Raw genomic sequence first — 16,697 nt, forward strand, 5'->3', positions numbered from 1 at the left:
CCCATGGAGCATCTTATTAACGTGGCACATATTGTCCTCAGGAAAATTCTACTCATGTGAACACAGGCGATGCTATAGTTTTCCATAGACTGAAGCACTTTCCATTCTGTACAGGAGGCTTGTACCTTAAATACTCAGGGACGTTGAGACTTGGCAGAAGAAAAATTGGAAAATTTGAAACTATAGAAACATCTTTTCTTGCCTTTTTAAATTCCAGTGTCACATGGGACTCTGAATTAGAAAAAGCAGACTGAGTCTTGGAAAATTCCTGAGCCTTCTGTTTGCTTTGTACTTTCTCACAGCACCTACAAATATACCTAACAGGCTAACGGGTGTCAATTTACTTCCTTGCTTGCCACCTATTTTAAGTCAGTAATTGTTTGTAATGGGTTTTCGGTTTAAGTTAACAGATTTTAAGTAACAGTAAAAGGGATGCCCTGGAATCGCCAAGAGAAGTTGTTACAGCTAGCAGTGAGCAACAATATAAAAATATTTCTTCGCAGTTATTTTGCTCGGCATTTATTTCTTTGAAATGTGAACTATAGTAATACAGTTACAATATTCTGAAGGTAGAGATAATCTTAATTTGTTGAAGCTTGAATTTTAGATTTATTTATATATTATGTGTACTATATAAGTAATAGATGCTAAGAGAACTCTGCACAATGAAGAGCCAACAATTGCACAATCTAACGCGATGTCTTCATTAGATCAGGCTCCCAAAACACCGGCCCCAAACCCCTGTGTTGCAATCATATGAGTAAGCGATGAAACCCGATTGGAATGGGGTCCTTTCCAGAAAATACTCTTGGTAAAAGCAAGATTAAGGGAGTCGTTTGAGGAATGATATAATCTGTGTTCATTTCAGCAATACTGCCCAACAGGTCAGTCGGAACAATTGACATTGAAGCTTGTCAGCAAGGGAGTTTGACAGAAAGCAAAATAAGTATGAAGTATGTAAAAGTGACACCATACTGTGCATTAGAAATTTTAAAAAGAACAGAGGACTTTACCCAATTCCCTTGTCTTTTCTAAACCAAGGGATGGGTAAGATTCTGAAATTCCAACCAGGGGAGAGACTGTCTCTTCAGCTTTTTAATGTCAACATGAAATGTCTGTAGATGTTTTCTTTCAAATGCTAACTACAGTGCTTACATCTATACATTTTCTGAATTGTTTTTTTTTTAAATGAATACTTATAAAATAGCCACAGCAGTAATTATAGAAAATACTGGGGAGAAACTGTGGACAAAAATTAATATAATTTAGACCCTGTTCTTTTTCCCCAAAGAAACAAATAAAACGTATCACTATATATTTGATCCTGTTTTATTAAAACGTCTTTTAAAAAAAGTAAATGGTAAATAATATTGTTTCAATTTCCAAATACAATAAAACATAATTTTTTAGATTCCACTAATTTCAGTAATTTATAACACTTTAGTCTAGGCTATGCTTAACATTGCATTTGCTTTGACCATGACGAAGTTAGCTTGCTAATGAATATTATTAAAAATAATACCTGGGGAGATATTTCTTAGAAGAACCATTTTGACTTTAGCACATCAATTTCTGGGAGGCAAATGCCTGTCTCTGATTGCAGTTAAGTTGACTATATTATCTATTTGAAAATACTTCATTGGTTATTTCCAAATATGCATATAATGGAAGAAATATACTGTATTTCTTTAAATATGTTTTAGCATTTCAGAACTTCTGAATATGACTCTTTTACAATTAATCTCACATTTGATTTTATTGTATCTTAAAATCTGAATAAGAGTGTTTTATTTAAAAGTGAATTTTTCTTACATCATTATCTCAGCATTTATTCTGCATTTTTAGTTCTTCATTACCCATCTGTTGTTAATTAACACATAGAAACAAACATTTAGAGGAACAATGTAGTGGGCACATATATTTTCATAATGCTCATTATAATTCTAAAATAAATTACTCGGTTTCTATTCTGATCCCTTTTTTCATTTAGCCATTGTCTGAATATTATAGCATCATTCACATTTTTATGTCTTTTTAACCCTAACTTTTATGTCATATGTTAATTATAAACATTTATTTAAAACCCAAACACTTCATTTGTTCATTTATTTTGATTCATTTAATCAAAATATTTAAACTATATTAAGAATTCAACTAGAAGAAAACATTTAATCATCGAAAATAGATGAAAATGGCTATAATACAAGAAATTTAATAATTTAAATAATCAAACAATCTAGTTTTCTTTGCCTCCAAGTTGAGTCAAATTCAGAATACTTGAATAAAGTTTTGGAAAAGATGTAAATATATTCTAGTTGTGCTTTTAATTTGTAAATTCAAATAACCAGTCCATATTTTCTTGGATATTTTTAGCATGTCTTTTGTATAAAAGCAAAACAGTTCTTTCTGGCTTTTATATACTTCGTACAAGTTGCCTTATTTTACGAGGTACTAGAATCAAAAAGAAGGAAGGTATGCATTAAAGAACTATTGAGAGATAGTATTGGTAAACTTGCCTTAAAACGACTCAAAATGAAAAGCACCTGAATTTGATAATCTGTCGTGATGAAGCCAGGGACCATTTAGAGCCTGTTCCCAAGGAGCCCCAAAGAGAAGTCAGGGTCCGTCTCCCGCCCATTTCCAGCTCCCTCCGGCTGAAACCCCGAAGCTCTGGAAACCAGCCAGTGCGATGCCATTGTGCTGTGTGCATTTGTTTTCAAAGAAAGGCCATAGGGACCTACCAGGAAACTGCAGGCTGGTTAGTTTTGATTCAGTTGCGGTTAAAATCCTCAGAAACTGGTTTAAGAAATCAAACAGAGGAAGAACAGCAACTTAGTTGAGAGGGACCCGTGTGGTTTCAGGAAAGGAAGAACTTGCCTCACAGACTGGATGGAATTCTTTAAGGCTGGATTATCGAAATGAGCATACTACCAACAAAACTGCTGCATCTAAAGAACTACAAATTTCCACAGCTCAGGGTAAACAGTAAACGCCTCCCTGGCTGGCAAATCTGCAAAAATGAAGTAGTGCTTTCCTAATTGGGATGCTTTTAATTAATGAAAACTTTTTAGGACTTCATGAGAAATGTGCAGAAACACACATTTAAAATTGAACAGGATTTTAAAATACAAATAGCTACAGTTACAGCAGCTGATAATAATAATTAGCTACCATTATTGACTGTTTGGCACTACACTAAGCTCTTTACACATGCTATATCTTTTAATTATTAAAATGTATCGATTAGGTACAGAGTATTATTCCCAATTTGCAAATGGGGAAACTAAGGGTGTGAAAAGTTAGGTAATTTTCCCAAGGCTGACTGGCTACTCAGAGGTGGAGCTGGAATTCAAATCTGAAACTGTCAGACTCTAAAGACCATGTTCTTAACTAACCACTGTACCTGCCCCTCCCCAGTGCATCTCAATATTTATGCACAATGGCATTCTTGGCTCAAAACCAGCAGAGTGCCTGCCCAAAGATGTTTCCCTCTAAGGGGAAAGGCTTTGCTCAGTGATCTACCAACAGCCAGCTGGTCCCACTAATCAATTACATGTATACAGCATCCCAAGGTTACAAAGACACGTCACAGAAAGTAACAAAGCTCACCAAAGATAAAGACCACTAAGGAACCAACCACCAATTGCCAAGGAATCCTGACGTCATTTCAGTCCTGCCCACTGCCCAGAAGTGACCTGGTCTCTGAGGGAATCTCTTAGAACTAGACTTCCTGAGATTATTCCAAACTTTCTTGTCCCTTCTCACTATCACTCTGGATGTTGAGGTAGAACAGTGATTTTCAACTCCAGTGCCTCAAGAATTTTTAAAACATGCAGTACAAGACTATTTATTTAGGGGCACTGACCTGTTTCCTCTTAGATTGACAAAATAAAATGATGACAACAGCCAGCACAACAATGGCCATGTGATATGAATGAATCAAAATCATACCTATCTTTTGTCAGATTGACAAAAAATACATATTTTTGGTATGCCACAGATTTTTAGTAATGAGTTTATGTGTACCGTCAGATGAAAAAGGTTGAAATTCACTGAGGTAGAGTAGCATAGGCTGAACTAGTGCTAAAGGTTCTGAATCACACAGGATCCTGCAGGAGACAGATATCAGACCCACCGCCTCACCGCCGCCACAGAAGGACACAGCTGTGCTCTGATTCTGTGGATCAGGACTGCACCCTGAAATAGCAAGGTGGCACTCCAGGACATTCTAAGGGTTCTCAAGATGACATCATTTGAACAAGTGAACACAACTCAGCCCTAGGCTTATGTTTTCTACACAACAGTAGCTCTTGAGAGAAGCAAGTTCCTAACTCAGTTCCATCCATTACTTTCTTGTTTAAATTATATTTTACTGATTTTGCTATTAGAGTTGACCTGATTTTTCACCCTTCCCCCCTCCACCCTGTATCCCCCACTCTTTCAGGCAATCCCCCCACCATTGTTCATGTCCACTGGTCATGTGTATAAGTTCTTTGGCTACTCCATTTCCTACACTGTACTTTATATCCCCATGGATATTCTGTAACTACCTATTTGTACTTCTCAATCCCCTCACCTCTCCACCCACTCCTCCATATGTCCTTCCCACCTGGCAACCCTTGTAACCTTCTCTATATCCATGAGTCTGTCTCTGTTCTTGTTTGCTTAGTTTGTTTTTTAGATTAAACTGTTAATAGCTATGTGTTTGTTGTCATTTTATTGTTCTGATCTTCTTTTTCTTAGATAAGTCCTTTTAACATTTCAGATAATAATGGTTTGGTGATGATGAATTCCTCTAGCTTTTTCTTGTCTGGGAAGCTCTTTGTCTATTCTTAGATTCTAAATGATAGCTTTGCTGGATAGAGCAATTGAGGTTGTACGTTCTTGTTCATCACTGAATATTCCTTACCTATCCCTCTGAACCTGCGAAGTTTCTTTTGAGAAATCGGCTGACAGTCTTATGGGAATTCCCCTGTAGGTGAGTAACTGCTATTCTTTTGCTGCTTTTAAGATTCGCTCTTTATCTTTAACCCTTGACATTTTAAGTATGATGTGTCTTGTAGTTGAGCCTTACTTGCTATTGGCATGTCAATGGGAAGGATTTACCCAGGCCAGTCAGCTGCAAGGATTGCCTATGACCACTGACCACCAACCTCCACCCTCCATGGAGGGTCAGGTGTGCAGGGGCAGCATCATGGTGCTCTGATGTGCTCTATAGGTGTTCACTGGATGCACTGGCCCTGGGGTTTCCTAGGTGGTGCAGGCCAAGGTCAGCCCCTATCTGTGTTCTCCCCAGGGCCATCCTGTGTGAGCTATAAAGCAATCTGAGATGGCTGCTACTTGTGCTGGGCTTGGAGATTCCCAGGCAAAGCCAAGCTGTGAATCTAGGCTGCCTGCTGCTAGTGCTAGGCTTGAGGCCACTTAGAAAGAGGTATAGGGGCTGGGAGCTCACTGTGGGAGGCTGTTGCATGTTTGAGAGGATTTAGGGAGTTGTGAAGCAGGAGCCAAGACCAGCCTTTCATATGGAAAAGTCTCTATTAACAGCTTGGGTGGGCCTGTAAGTTGGGTGGGACAGAGTCTCTGGGGATCTTCAGGGAAGAGCAAACATTGTTAGCTATATTGATGGAGCCTCAGATATGGCACCCACCTGCCAGCTCTGTGGCTCTGTGGGTAGAGGGTTCAGAAAAGGGACAATGGCCTCTGCCTGTCTTTCTGTCTGGGGGAAAGCTACCCCCAGCTCTTGCGTTGATGCCAGACACTTCAGTTCTTCCCAGTATGCTACTGGTACTTTTTGAGCTGCTACCCCAGTGTTGGAGCCCAGAGGAAGTGAGTCTGAGTAGGTGAGTCCAAGTGTGGGTTCTTTAAGAGGAACTGCTTGGGACTTCAGAATTTTCTTCCAATGACTCAATCTCTGCTGGTTTTTGCATCCAGAAATTATGGGGACATATCTTCCTGGCACTGGAACCCTGGGCTGGGGGGCCTGGTATGGGGCAGGGACTCCTCGCTCCCGAGATATCCCTTCCAAATATTTGTCTACCACATGTGGATATGGGACCAGTCCATTCTGTGTCTCTACCCCTCCTTCCATTCTGGATGAATGTGGTTTCTTTAATTCCATAGTTGCCAGACTTCCATTCCACATCAATTTCTGATGGTTCTGAGTGATGGTTCTATAATTACTTGTAATTTTGATGTGGCTGTGCAAGGAAATGAGCCACGTTTACCTATGCTGCCATCTTGACTAGAATTCCTCATTATATTTTTTTATTTGTCAGGGAAGTGAGGAGGAGAACAGAGCAGAGGGGAGAGAATAAATATAAAACATAGAAAAGGAAAAGCAAAATGTTCATACTGCAATAACGCTATCAACAATTTGGTGTAGTTCTTTGTCCTTTCTGTGGATTTGTTTCTTTACAGGGCTGCATTCATTGTAAAAAAAAAATGTATTAAGATAATTTTTACTCTTTGAAATGGCATTTACATCTATTATTTGATCATCTGCTGACTACTGTAATTCCTCTGTTGTTGAACATTTTATTTCTATATTTTTTTCATGAAAACTATCTTGTGATGAATAACTTTATAGTATAGAATTCTCCATATTTTGGATAATTTCCCTAAAATAGGCTTATAGAAACTGATTAACTGGCCCCAAAATGTCCCCATAACCTTATGTTTCCAATGTACTTTCTAGTACTATTTAGACCTCGTTCTCCATTAAAATAAAAATAGCCCTCTGGTCAAATGAACTTGTAAATCACTGGGTTAAGTCTTAAGATTTAATAGCACATTAGCTTATTACAGATGAGGAGTTTTGGGGAAAAAAATTCTGTTTAATCTATTGTCTTTCAAACTTATTTAACACCATGTATTTCTTTCAGCCCATGTATTGTTCTCTCATCTGTGGCTAGTAGACTATATTGTTTATGAGACAGAGTGATATTTTGAAAGAGAACCAGAGTAGCACTCAGAAGGCAGACCTGGCATCTCTCAAGCCACATAAGAATGAGATGGCTTAGTCACATAGCCTCCATGAGCATGTTTCTTAATCTATGTCCTTAATAATGTTTTGTGGGAATCTTATGATAGAATATATAACGCACAAAACTATACACAGATATGGAGATGCACTGTTAACTAAAATAACGAGAGGAAGTAGAACTGCGTCCCATTTTTTCCCCTGGCTTTTTCCTCCATTCATTGTGAGGAATAAGAGAACAGATCCCCATCACAGCATTCAAAGGTGTTTCAAGGCTTTCGAATTTTGACACCAAGGAGATTTAGAAATAAAGTATACTCTAAAATATTTGAAGTATCAAAATAACTAGGTTGCCCTCTTCCAGACAGGGAGAATTTGTATTTTTCCCTTTAAAAAGTGAGAACAACAAGGTTAAATATTCTCAATAGGTATCACTTGATACTTAGCTGAGTACATGAAATGCTAATACTGTTTTTGGTTATTGCCGAGACAAGGGCCTCACATCCGCTGTGTAGCTTGACTGGTTAAGAAATCTCTGTACCTGTCTGAGGCCTTCTCGCAGTAGGAGACATCCAGATGCTCTTTGTACACGATGCATCTCAGATGAAATGTACGCTGGAATGAACTAGACTCTCCCTTCATGTGCTGGGGAGCATGTGGTCCCTGAACATGGTGGAAAGAGGGGCCTTTTGGACACATCCCTCCTAATTATTGTCTAGAATTGGCAAGAGTTGCCTCTAAGTTCTTTAAGTTGCTTGAGCAGATAACCACAGAATAAATAGGAACACACGTGCTGTGTTATCCAGAAATGAAAAAGGCCAAAGAGGAAGCTGGGCTAAACAAATTTTAGTTTATGATTTAGGAGGGGCCAACTTTTGAATATTCAGCTAATCAGGTTCCCTTTGCCCAATCCTGCCCCCAAATCTCAAGGCACAAGCCCATGGCAGGAGGGGCTTATTCAGAAAGAGAGAGAATAGAAGAAGAGGGAAGAAGATGGGAGGTGTTTTTTTTTTCCTTGTGCTTGGGGCTTGGTAGAAAAGGATATTTACCTTTGGACCAAGTAGAATTCTAGAGGTCAAGCAGTCAGTCATTGTCCAGAACCAGAGGGTCCAAGAGGCTGGTTCAGCTAAGTATGAAGTGTGGGAGGAGTGAGGAACAGAAGAGAAGTAGGTAGGCCACCACTAGAGTCAGCCACGGGGGAGCAGAAGGGACTCGCGAGGGCAAAGAACACGTTCAGAAATCTGTCCAGGACTTCTCTGCCTGGATCTGGCTTCCAGGAAACCCAGGTGCTTCCCTCTGCTTCTGTTTTCTACTGTACAACAGTGGTCCCCAGCCTTTGGGCACCAGGCACTGGTTTTGTGGAAGATGAACTGGGGTGGAGGGGGTGGTTTCAGAATGATTTGAGCCCGTTACATTCAAGCGCACCTCCTGCTGTGCAGCCTGCAGCTGGGGACCTCTGCCAAACAGCGAGTGCATCAGGCCTTCTCCCAGCAGGACGACTCAGATGCCACCACACAGTGCGTGTATAGGTGCTCTCCCCGGGGCATTCTTCACACAGGAAGACTTCTTGAACTCCTACCCACTGCAGGTGCATCATCGCTCAATGGAAAGCACAGAACACTTGAGTTGTATGGAGAGGGCAATGCCAATTATGCAAAAAAGATGCATGAACATAATTCGAAAGAATGATTAAATATCATCTTTCACTCATCTTTGGATGGTGGAATTATGGTGGCTTTTGTAAGTTTTCTATATTTTCCCAAATTTTCAAGAATGATTATTTTTATAATTGAAGAGAGTTATTTGAAGAAGTGAATCAGCATTTATAAGTATTTTTAGAATACTTTTGTGAAAGAAGGGAGTAAATATTTCAGTTATTGGAAATTAGTTTAAAAGATGTTTTTCTCCAGTCTACGACTAGGGGAGAGAGAGAGGGAGTGGGGGAGAGCGGAGAGAGGGCGGGCGGCCAAGCACAGAGCAGGGGGAGCGGCTGAGCCAGGTGAAGTGCTGTAGAGAAACAGCCCCGGCAAGGACTGCTCAGCTGCAGGGAAGCCAGGGCAGAGGGAGGCAGACAGGCACGGGGAAGGAGGCGAGAGAGAGAGAGTGTGTCAAAGACAGAGATGAACAGGAGAACCACAGAAACAAAATGAGTTCAGAGTTTGCGTAAACCACAGCTGTGTTTCTGAGGGCAAACTGTGTGTCTTCATTTATACAATGGGAATCAATTCACCATTGTCGGTTGCTTTGTCGGAAAAAATTAAAGATGGCGATGTCTGGGAGGCATACTGCATAGCTCGGTCTCTGCTAATGTCCCGCTCATGTTGAAATTTCAGCTGTGATCGGCATTGCTGCCCCAGGGTCCCAGCAGGAGGACAGGCAAGCCCTTTCCCCTCCTTGGTTCATGGGTTCACTGGTGCCAAAGCAACATGTCCTTTCTTCTCTTTGCCTCTGGTGCCTTAGAACAAAGGTTTTCAAATTTGATTTCATGACCTCAGGAAAACACAGAGGCCATCTGTATTGCTGCTACAGTAATTTATTTGGTTATTTTTGTTTCCAATTTTGTTGAATGTGGAAAATATAATATATGCATATTCTGGACCTTGGGCATGGGCCGCTTATGTTCAGTACTACTGCATCATTTCAGTGAACACAGACTATTGGTATTCATAACACAGGAACTGAAAGCATAATTACATCATGAAATAACGTATGGAGGGTTCGGTGATTGGATCCAACCTGTGTGGCTCAGTAGGCTGGGCATCACCCTACAAAGTGAAAGGTCACCAGTTTGATTCCCTGTCAGGGCACATGCCTGAACTGTGGGTTCAGTCCCTGGTTGGGGTGCATATAGGAACCAATCAGTGTTTCTCTCCCTCTCTCCCTCCCTTCTCCTCTCTATAAAAATAGATAAATAAAATCTTTTAAAAAAGATTTCAGCAATTGTTTGAAAAGAGAAAATGGGGAAAGTGGGCCTTTAGCGGTATTTGGCAACCTAAGCGTGCCTCTGAGCAGCATGTAAAGAATCAGCATTGCCAACTGATGTTTCATTGTTCTTCTCTTTGGGTGTGTCAAACAGCAACCACTGATTAAGTCTATACATTTTAAGTCTATAATAAAAATAACTTGTTAGCATTAGGTTCCCAAAAGTATCTTTTAACATTTAAAAATAGCCTACACACTACTTAAACTATGAAAACTTTATCAGGGAGATGCTAGAGAAACTGCTCTTTATTTTTCACATTTTAATGTTGTTTTATTAAGAACCCCACCTTTAAGACTCAGACAGACTCCCCGCCGAGTCAGGCTACTGAGGAACCTGAGTTCCCGCCTTCACAGGGTCCTCAGAACCCTGCCTCCCGCCACTGGAGGTAGGGTCTACACCATGCTTGACTCTCCTTTCTGACGAACTCCTTTCCAGAATCTAGCACCCACCCCTCCACCCCTCCTGCCAGATGGGCCTCATCACCACGCAGGCTCAGCCTGGATCGCCACCACCCTGGCCTGAGGATGGAACAGAGGACTAAACAAGCGACTAAGTGAAATAAACAGGGAATTCACCTGACAGTGGAAAAGCCATTGTTTGCTCAGTGTATGATTGGGAGAAAAGAGGACTCTCTCTTTCCAGGTGAGAGAAGACAGGTTTAAGACAGAAAAGGATAAAGGGAGGGCAAAATCTCCCAAGGAGAAGAAAGCCCCAAATGCCAGCGCTGCCAAAGGAAAGGGGAAGGATCAGCCCGAGGCGAGCACAGTGGTGAAAAAGACAACCCAGCTGAAACGGCGAGGGGAGGAAGATGAGACCAGAGTTTACATTGGTCAGTGCGCGGCGCCCCGGGTGGGTCCCCCTTCCCTGCTTCCCTCTTCACCTACCAAGTGCCTTGAGAAATCATTTCAATAACTAGGTTAAATCGTCCCCAGCCTTTTCACTCTTTATAAAACCATCAATCACATGCTACCCATGACCCCCTAATAGAAAAACATTTCTATAGGCAATTCACTTAGGTTTTCAGCGAATATTTATTTAGCACCTGTCTTGCTATGGGCACGTGGACACAGGGCACATAAAGGATGACATAATGAGCTGATTGTGGCACCAGGGAGCTTACTATCTTGTTGGAAACATTTTTAAAAGTCAGACATAATTATAAGGCAAAGTAAAAAAGTGATTATTGTCCCGAGTGAAATACAGTGGTCATAAAATGAGACCAGTTAATGTGGGACCCATGCAGAGCACGTAGCTTCCTGACCTCCATTTCTCCCACCCCCAGTTTGTCTTAGAGCCACTAGGCTTATGCTTTCATTTTAGATTGTTGATATAAAAATGATTTATATTAGGCAGCTATGAGTAATTCATTGCCGTCTTCCCATGAACCCAAACGGAGCTCCCTGCTACTATTTGCGTCACGTTTAAATGAGATGGCAGGCCTTCAAACCCTTTACCAGCTTTACTCCCCTGTATGTCTCTGCTCTAAACGCATTGGACTTAGAAGCAATTATACAATAGATTCCACAGGGAATGCCAATACTGAGTTGTTTAGTGATAGAATAAAAGTCATTACTTGAGAATTAAAAGTGTGTATATCTGTTGCACTATTTTAAAACTGACCTTAGTGGGCTATTGTGGGATATAATGGTTTCAGGTACCATCGACTTTTAATAATTGCTGCATAGCCCATACTGAGCATTCACACCTATTGACATAAGTACACAGAATACTTTGGTAGGGAGCATGTCCATATTCAATATTTCCCTCTCCTGTAAACACCTCTACTTATAAAATTCCGCAAAGCTGCAGCTACTCGTAATTCAGGAGTAAATCCAGATGTTGCTCAAAAGAGATTAGAAGCAAAAAAAAAAAAAAAAAAAAAATACAGCCTAAACTTTTTTTTTTTTTTTTTTACAAAAACCCAAGCACACATTTTCCATGACCACAGGCCCCATGTATGTTTGTCGTCCTATTACGCCCGTCTCATTTGCAAAAGTGATTTAATATTTTGTAAAATGGCCACAGCCTTCTTACTGGAAGGGCAGTAATGAAAACCAGTCAACATGACTGCATTCCAGCCAACTGGACTGCTTTTGGCAAGCCAGAGGGATTGTAAACGCATGCATAATGTATGTAGCCATTGAACTGGCTGAGTGCAACCTGTTCTCTTTTAAAGTGACGGCTCCTCTTCTTTATGGTATTTTGCACAGACGATGAGCCAGATGATGGTGCCCAACATTACATTATAGTTGTGGGCTTCAACAATCCTCAGCTATTAGCGATTATGACTGAGCTTGGCATTCCCATAAGCAGCGTGATTAAAATATCTTCCGAGAATTATGAACCTCTGCAGACACACCTGGCAGCAGTTAGCCAGCAGCAGGAAGTTTTTCTTCGGCCAGAAGGTATGCAGTCTGCTACACAACTTACTGAATCCTTCAATATTACCCACGGTCTTTAAAGTACAAATACGGTTTTCTGTCCAAAACGTAGTCATACAATACATTCGTTATTAAATCCTTTCGAGACTTGGATTCGCTTTTCATTCTGCTTGCACTAGCCAGGTGCTGTAAATTTTGCAAATTGAAATCATACTTTGGGTTCACATCCCTGTGTAGACAGAGACAACGGAGACGGCAGGTCAGAAGACTCGGTCATCCAGCTACATTGCTCAGGAGCATTTGATCTGTAACTTTTAGCTGAAGCGTGGGGTACACAGATCAACTGTAGATAATCCACTTTTCCAGAAACCACAGTCACCAAGCGGCCCAAGGGAGATCATAGCCTTAGATGCTTACTGGGCCTCGCTACTGGTTTATCGTAATTAATCAGAAAGGGCACCTTACCTTCCGGGCCTGAAGGTAGCAAGTTGTGGGATGAAGCCCCCACCATGCCTGGAGGCCTTCGTCCCTGGGCATTGTGCGGGACTGCCTCAGCGAAGGTCACAAAAGGCAGCTGTGTGCTTTAGGCAACAGGCCTGGGATTTGGAGGGTAAGCCTGTGTGACCTAGAAGTTTAAGCATTCTCTGCCATATGCTGTTAATTTTATTAATACTATCACTTATTATTAATAAATAATTAAAACATGTTAACATAATTAAAATGATATTATTTATTAATAATATCATTTACACAGTGTTTTGTGACTTACGCAGCCACATCCCAATTTCTGTAACACTTCATCTTTAAAACTCCTGTCCCAAGTAAGAAATTGCTGCCATTGTTAATAATAAGAGCTGTCATTTCTTGGGCGTGAGCCTTGGCACTAGGCTCAGTGCTAAAGGCTTTACTGTAAGGTTGGGGTAAGTTTTCACAGCCACCCTCAGAAATGCATTTTATTTCCATGTTACCAAAAAGGACTCTCAGCCCAGAGGGAGCTATTAAGTAAGAGTAGAGATTCAAACCCACACACTCCTATCTCAACGATAGCAGCTGTGACGTTAAGTAGCTTATCATTGAAGCCAGTGAAAAAATGCTGCATAAACTTCATAGTCTCTCTCTAAAAATTATTTAATGTGTTAAAATAAATAATAGAAAAATAGTCTTTACAGTAGACCCATGAGATCTTGGTAGTAGAACCTATTTAGCTATTGATATAATAAACATATATTTCAAAATGTCACAGGTAATTTTATGGGAAACTGTCATTATTTTATAGTCAGAGCACAAATGCACAGAGAAGCCAGTAGCTATTTAATGTGACTGAAGTTAACTGAAGCATAAATCAGTGACCCAGTTTGTTTTCAGTCATGTGGGAAAGGAGGACTAAATCAACTGGCTTTCTAACCAGTTCTGCAGCAAATAGACACCAAGATGGTGAAAAAGTCATTTGGCAGAAAAACTACTTCTTAGCAGATGTAATGTAAGAGTGATGAAAATATTGAACATATTATCTCCCAAAATATGTAACCTTATCATAATCTTTTTGGGCCTCAACTGTGAAGTGGAGAGGGTGGGACCAGCCCATATTTAATACCAAGTTCAGGGATAAAATCCTCTGATTTCATAATCGTATAGTCCAGGTCCTAAATTTTCTCAGAGCTACATTTTTTAATTTGCATTTCCTGGTACTGTATCTCGCAATGCATATGACTCCCCATGTCCACTTGGAGTGGGAAGAAATACAACACAATCTCATTTTGGTGTATAAACCTGTTGCTGTTATTAGATATAGAAGCTGAGAAGTTGAAGAAAGAGAATGCCGTAAAAGAACTTGCCATTTTCTGGAAGTACTTGGAACCGATCCTGAATAATGAGAAACCTGAAACAAATCTCTTTGACGTTGCTCGGCTGGAATACATGGTGGAGGCAGCTGCCTTTCCTTCCAACTGGCTGGACGGCAAGATGCTGGTTAGTGCCCACAATACTGGACTTAGTGGTGTGCACATGGGACCCTGTGGTTCTGTTTTCCCCAATTCATTCATTCCACAGATATTTGTTGATCACCGACTATAGATAAGGTTTTGTGCTAGGCTCCTGTATCTTCGAGGTGATAACATTGAAGGCCCAAGAGTGGTTATAGCCTGATTCTATAGCTTTTAGTGTATGAATTATTGACAAAAAATAAGCTGTAGATGAAGATAAAGGATGATCATTCTTTTATCTGGTGACATGTGGCTTTGTTTCATACCTTAATGTTCTAGGCAATAAAGTCTTAATATATATTAATCATGAAAATAGTAAATTGTACAGTTTGTCAAGTTACATTCTTTCTTTTTTTTATATGTCCATTCAAAACATTTTTTTCTAGGACCTTGCTTTTATTGCCAAAATTGTACTTTTAATATATTGGGCCAGCAAGTCTATCCTAGTAAGATGACTTGACCCCAGCCCACCAATTGGCAGGCGTTCTCTTAGAGCATTTATTGGCCCCTTCTACTGAGGTGCTTGCCAAGAGGCAAGACCAAAGATGGAACAGAGAAGCCGTGTTCAAGGTACTCTACACCTAGGTGCTCTGTTACATGAAACACACTCTAAGTTGCCTATTGAGAAAAAGTAGTTGTGGGATGGGATGCTTTGAAAAGGAGGCAGCTACATGAGGGTGTTTTTAAAAACTACTTATCATGAGTGCTGGGAGAGATGTTCAAGCATCCCAGTTACAAAAAACCTCTCAGATCCCTTTCTGGTTGACCACCTCTCCCAACAAACAGAGGCTGCAGGAGTGCTGAGTGCCCTGCAGGGCGATGCATTTCAACATCAGAGGAACTGGACTCAAAGCACATTCCGGGGAGGGACCCCATCCAGGGAGTGCCCTGAAGGGAGCTGGGCAGACAGGGAGGAGGAGGTAGATGAGTGTCTGTGGACCGTGACTATGGACAGCTGTCCAGGGGGTGGGAAACTGAGGAAAGTGAGCCAACGGTTAGGCTGCCCATGGCCATGGTTGGAGCGTGAATATTTTTTCATTATAAGAGTCCCCGATTCTGTCACCTTGAGACAGATGTGCACTTGGTGAAGCAAGTAACAACACTGAGGAGGGAGGCCCAGGTTTGAACCTCCAAGGATGGGCAAGACTTGAATAAGTAACCATGCGTAGATCCGTTTGAGTTAGAAAGACTGCCAGCAGAAGGCATTAGCTATCACTGTGTAGAAACGAGGCGCTTAAGTCTGATACCTTGACAGTAGTGAGAATATGTATTAGATTTGTCCTACATTTGAAAAATGAAGCTGACCATGGAAAAGCTGTAGCTGAGAGCAGAATGTGCTCTAGACAAAGAAGGTTACTCCAGACGCGTTAGACTTTGCTTCTTTCCACCCTTTCCTCCAGATGTCTTTATCTTTCCTGCTTTGTCTTTTACTCTTCTGCCTTATAAACCTAAATTCTCCTAAAAGAATCCACTGCCCTCCATCTTTAAAGCTTTATGTAAAAACAGGTCAACATGTTCCCTGTCGCAGAGACACTGGCATTCCAAGTGATGGAGCACAGGGACTGTTCCGTCCTACTGTATTGGAATTCTAGATTGCACACAGGAAACGAGCTGTGTTTGAGGAAGAGGCTATTTCCCTAGGATCCCGAAATCCTACCTGAAAGCTAGCTTTCTACTCTTTCTAATAGACCAGCTCTTTTCCTAAGCGCTCACAGAATCTGTGCCTCATTGAATCCCACATCCACAAATTTATGTTTTGGGGAAACAGTTCTCCCCTCCGTCGGGCCACGGGCTGGCTGCGCACCTTGCCAAGAACATGTGTGCCTTTCTGGTCTGATGGGGCAGAGGAGATGCAGCCATGCAATTCCTGAACCATAACTCAGAGGAAGCAATAGAAAAAGTCTCTAAGGCAGCCTCGACCCAAGGACATTTTGCTGCTGCTCTAGTTAGGGCTCCCTTCTGTGTGTCCTGTCTAATCCCCAGGCATAGGCTGGGAGGAGTTGAAATGCAGTGTTCCCTGGGTAGAGCACATTTCACCGCATCATCAGCACGTGAATATGAACAGCAGGACGTACAATTGCAGTTTCCTAAGACCCAGCACTGTTCCCAGCATTCTCCTTGCTGCACCCTTGTTTACAATTTCCTGTTCATTAGAAAGTTCCAATTACTCCATTTTTAAAGAAAATGGATAGGGCTATAGTTTCCTTTTAAAAAACACAGAGAAGGGTTTCAGTGACAAATATTCAAAAAGTTTATTTTATGTTGAAAAGATCAGATCAGCTTAGTTGAAATACTCGTTCTGGTAGAACATTCCTGACTTTGGAACGAAAAGATTCATGTCCAGGTTGTCTAGGTGGAACATGAAGATAACT

At 41.0% G+C, this 16,697-nt stretch overlaps 1 protein-coding gene across 1 annotated transcript in view; it reads left to right on the forward strand.

Moving 5' to 3' along the window:
- SPAG17 (sperm associated antigen 17) overlaps positions 1–16,697 on the forward strand; it is a 183,998-nt gene that overhangs the window by 54,492 nt on the left and 112,809 nt on the right. The window contains exons 5-7 of the mRNA XM_054565090.1: positions 10,605–10,791; positions 12,173–12,367; positions 14,130–14,311. Coding sequence (XP_054421065.1) covers positions 10,605–10,791; positions 12,173–12,367; positions 14,130–14,311 — 564 coding nt within the window. The remainder of the gene's footprint in view (positions 1–10,604; positions 10,792–12,172; positions 12,368–14,129; positions 14,312–16,697) is intronic.

This window comes from Pteronotus mesoamericanus, unplaced genomic scaffold (genome assembly GCF_021234165.1).
Source record: "Pteronotus mesoamericanus isolate MK-2021 breed Mesoamerican mustached bat unplaced genomic scaffold, CSHL_Meso_final scaffold_99, whole genome shotgun sequence".
Classification (NCBI taxonomy): domain Eukaryota; kingdom Metazoa; phylum Chordata; class Mammalia; order Chiroptera; family Mormoopidae; genus Pteronotus; species Pteronotus mesoamericanus.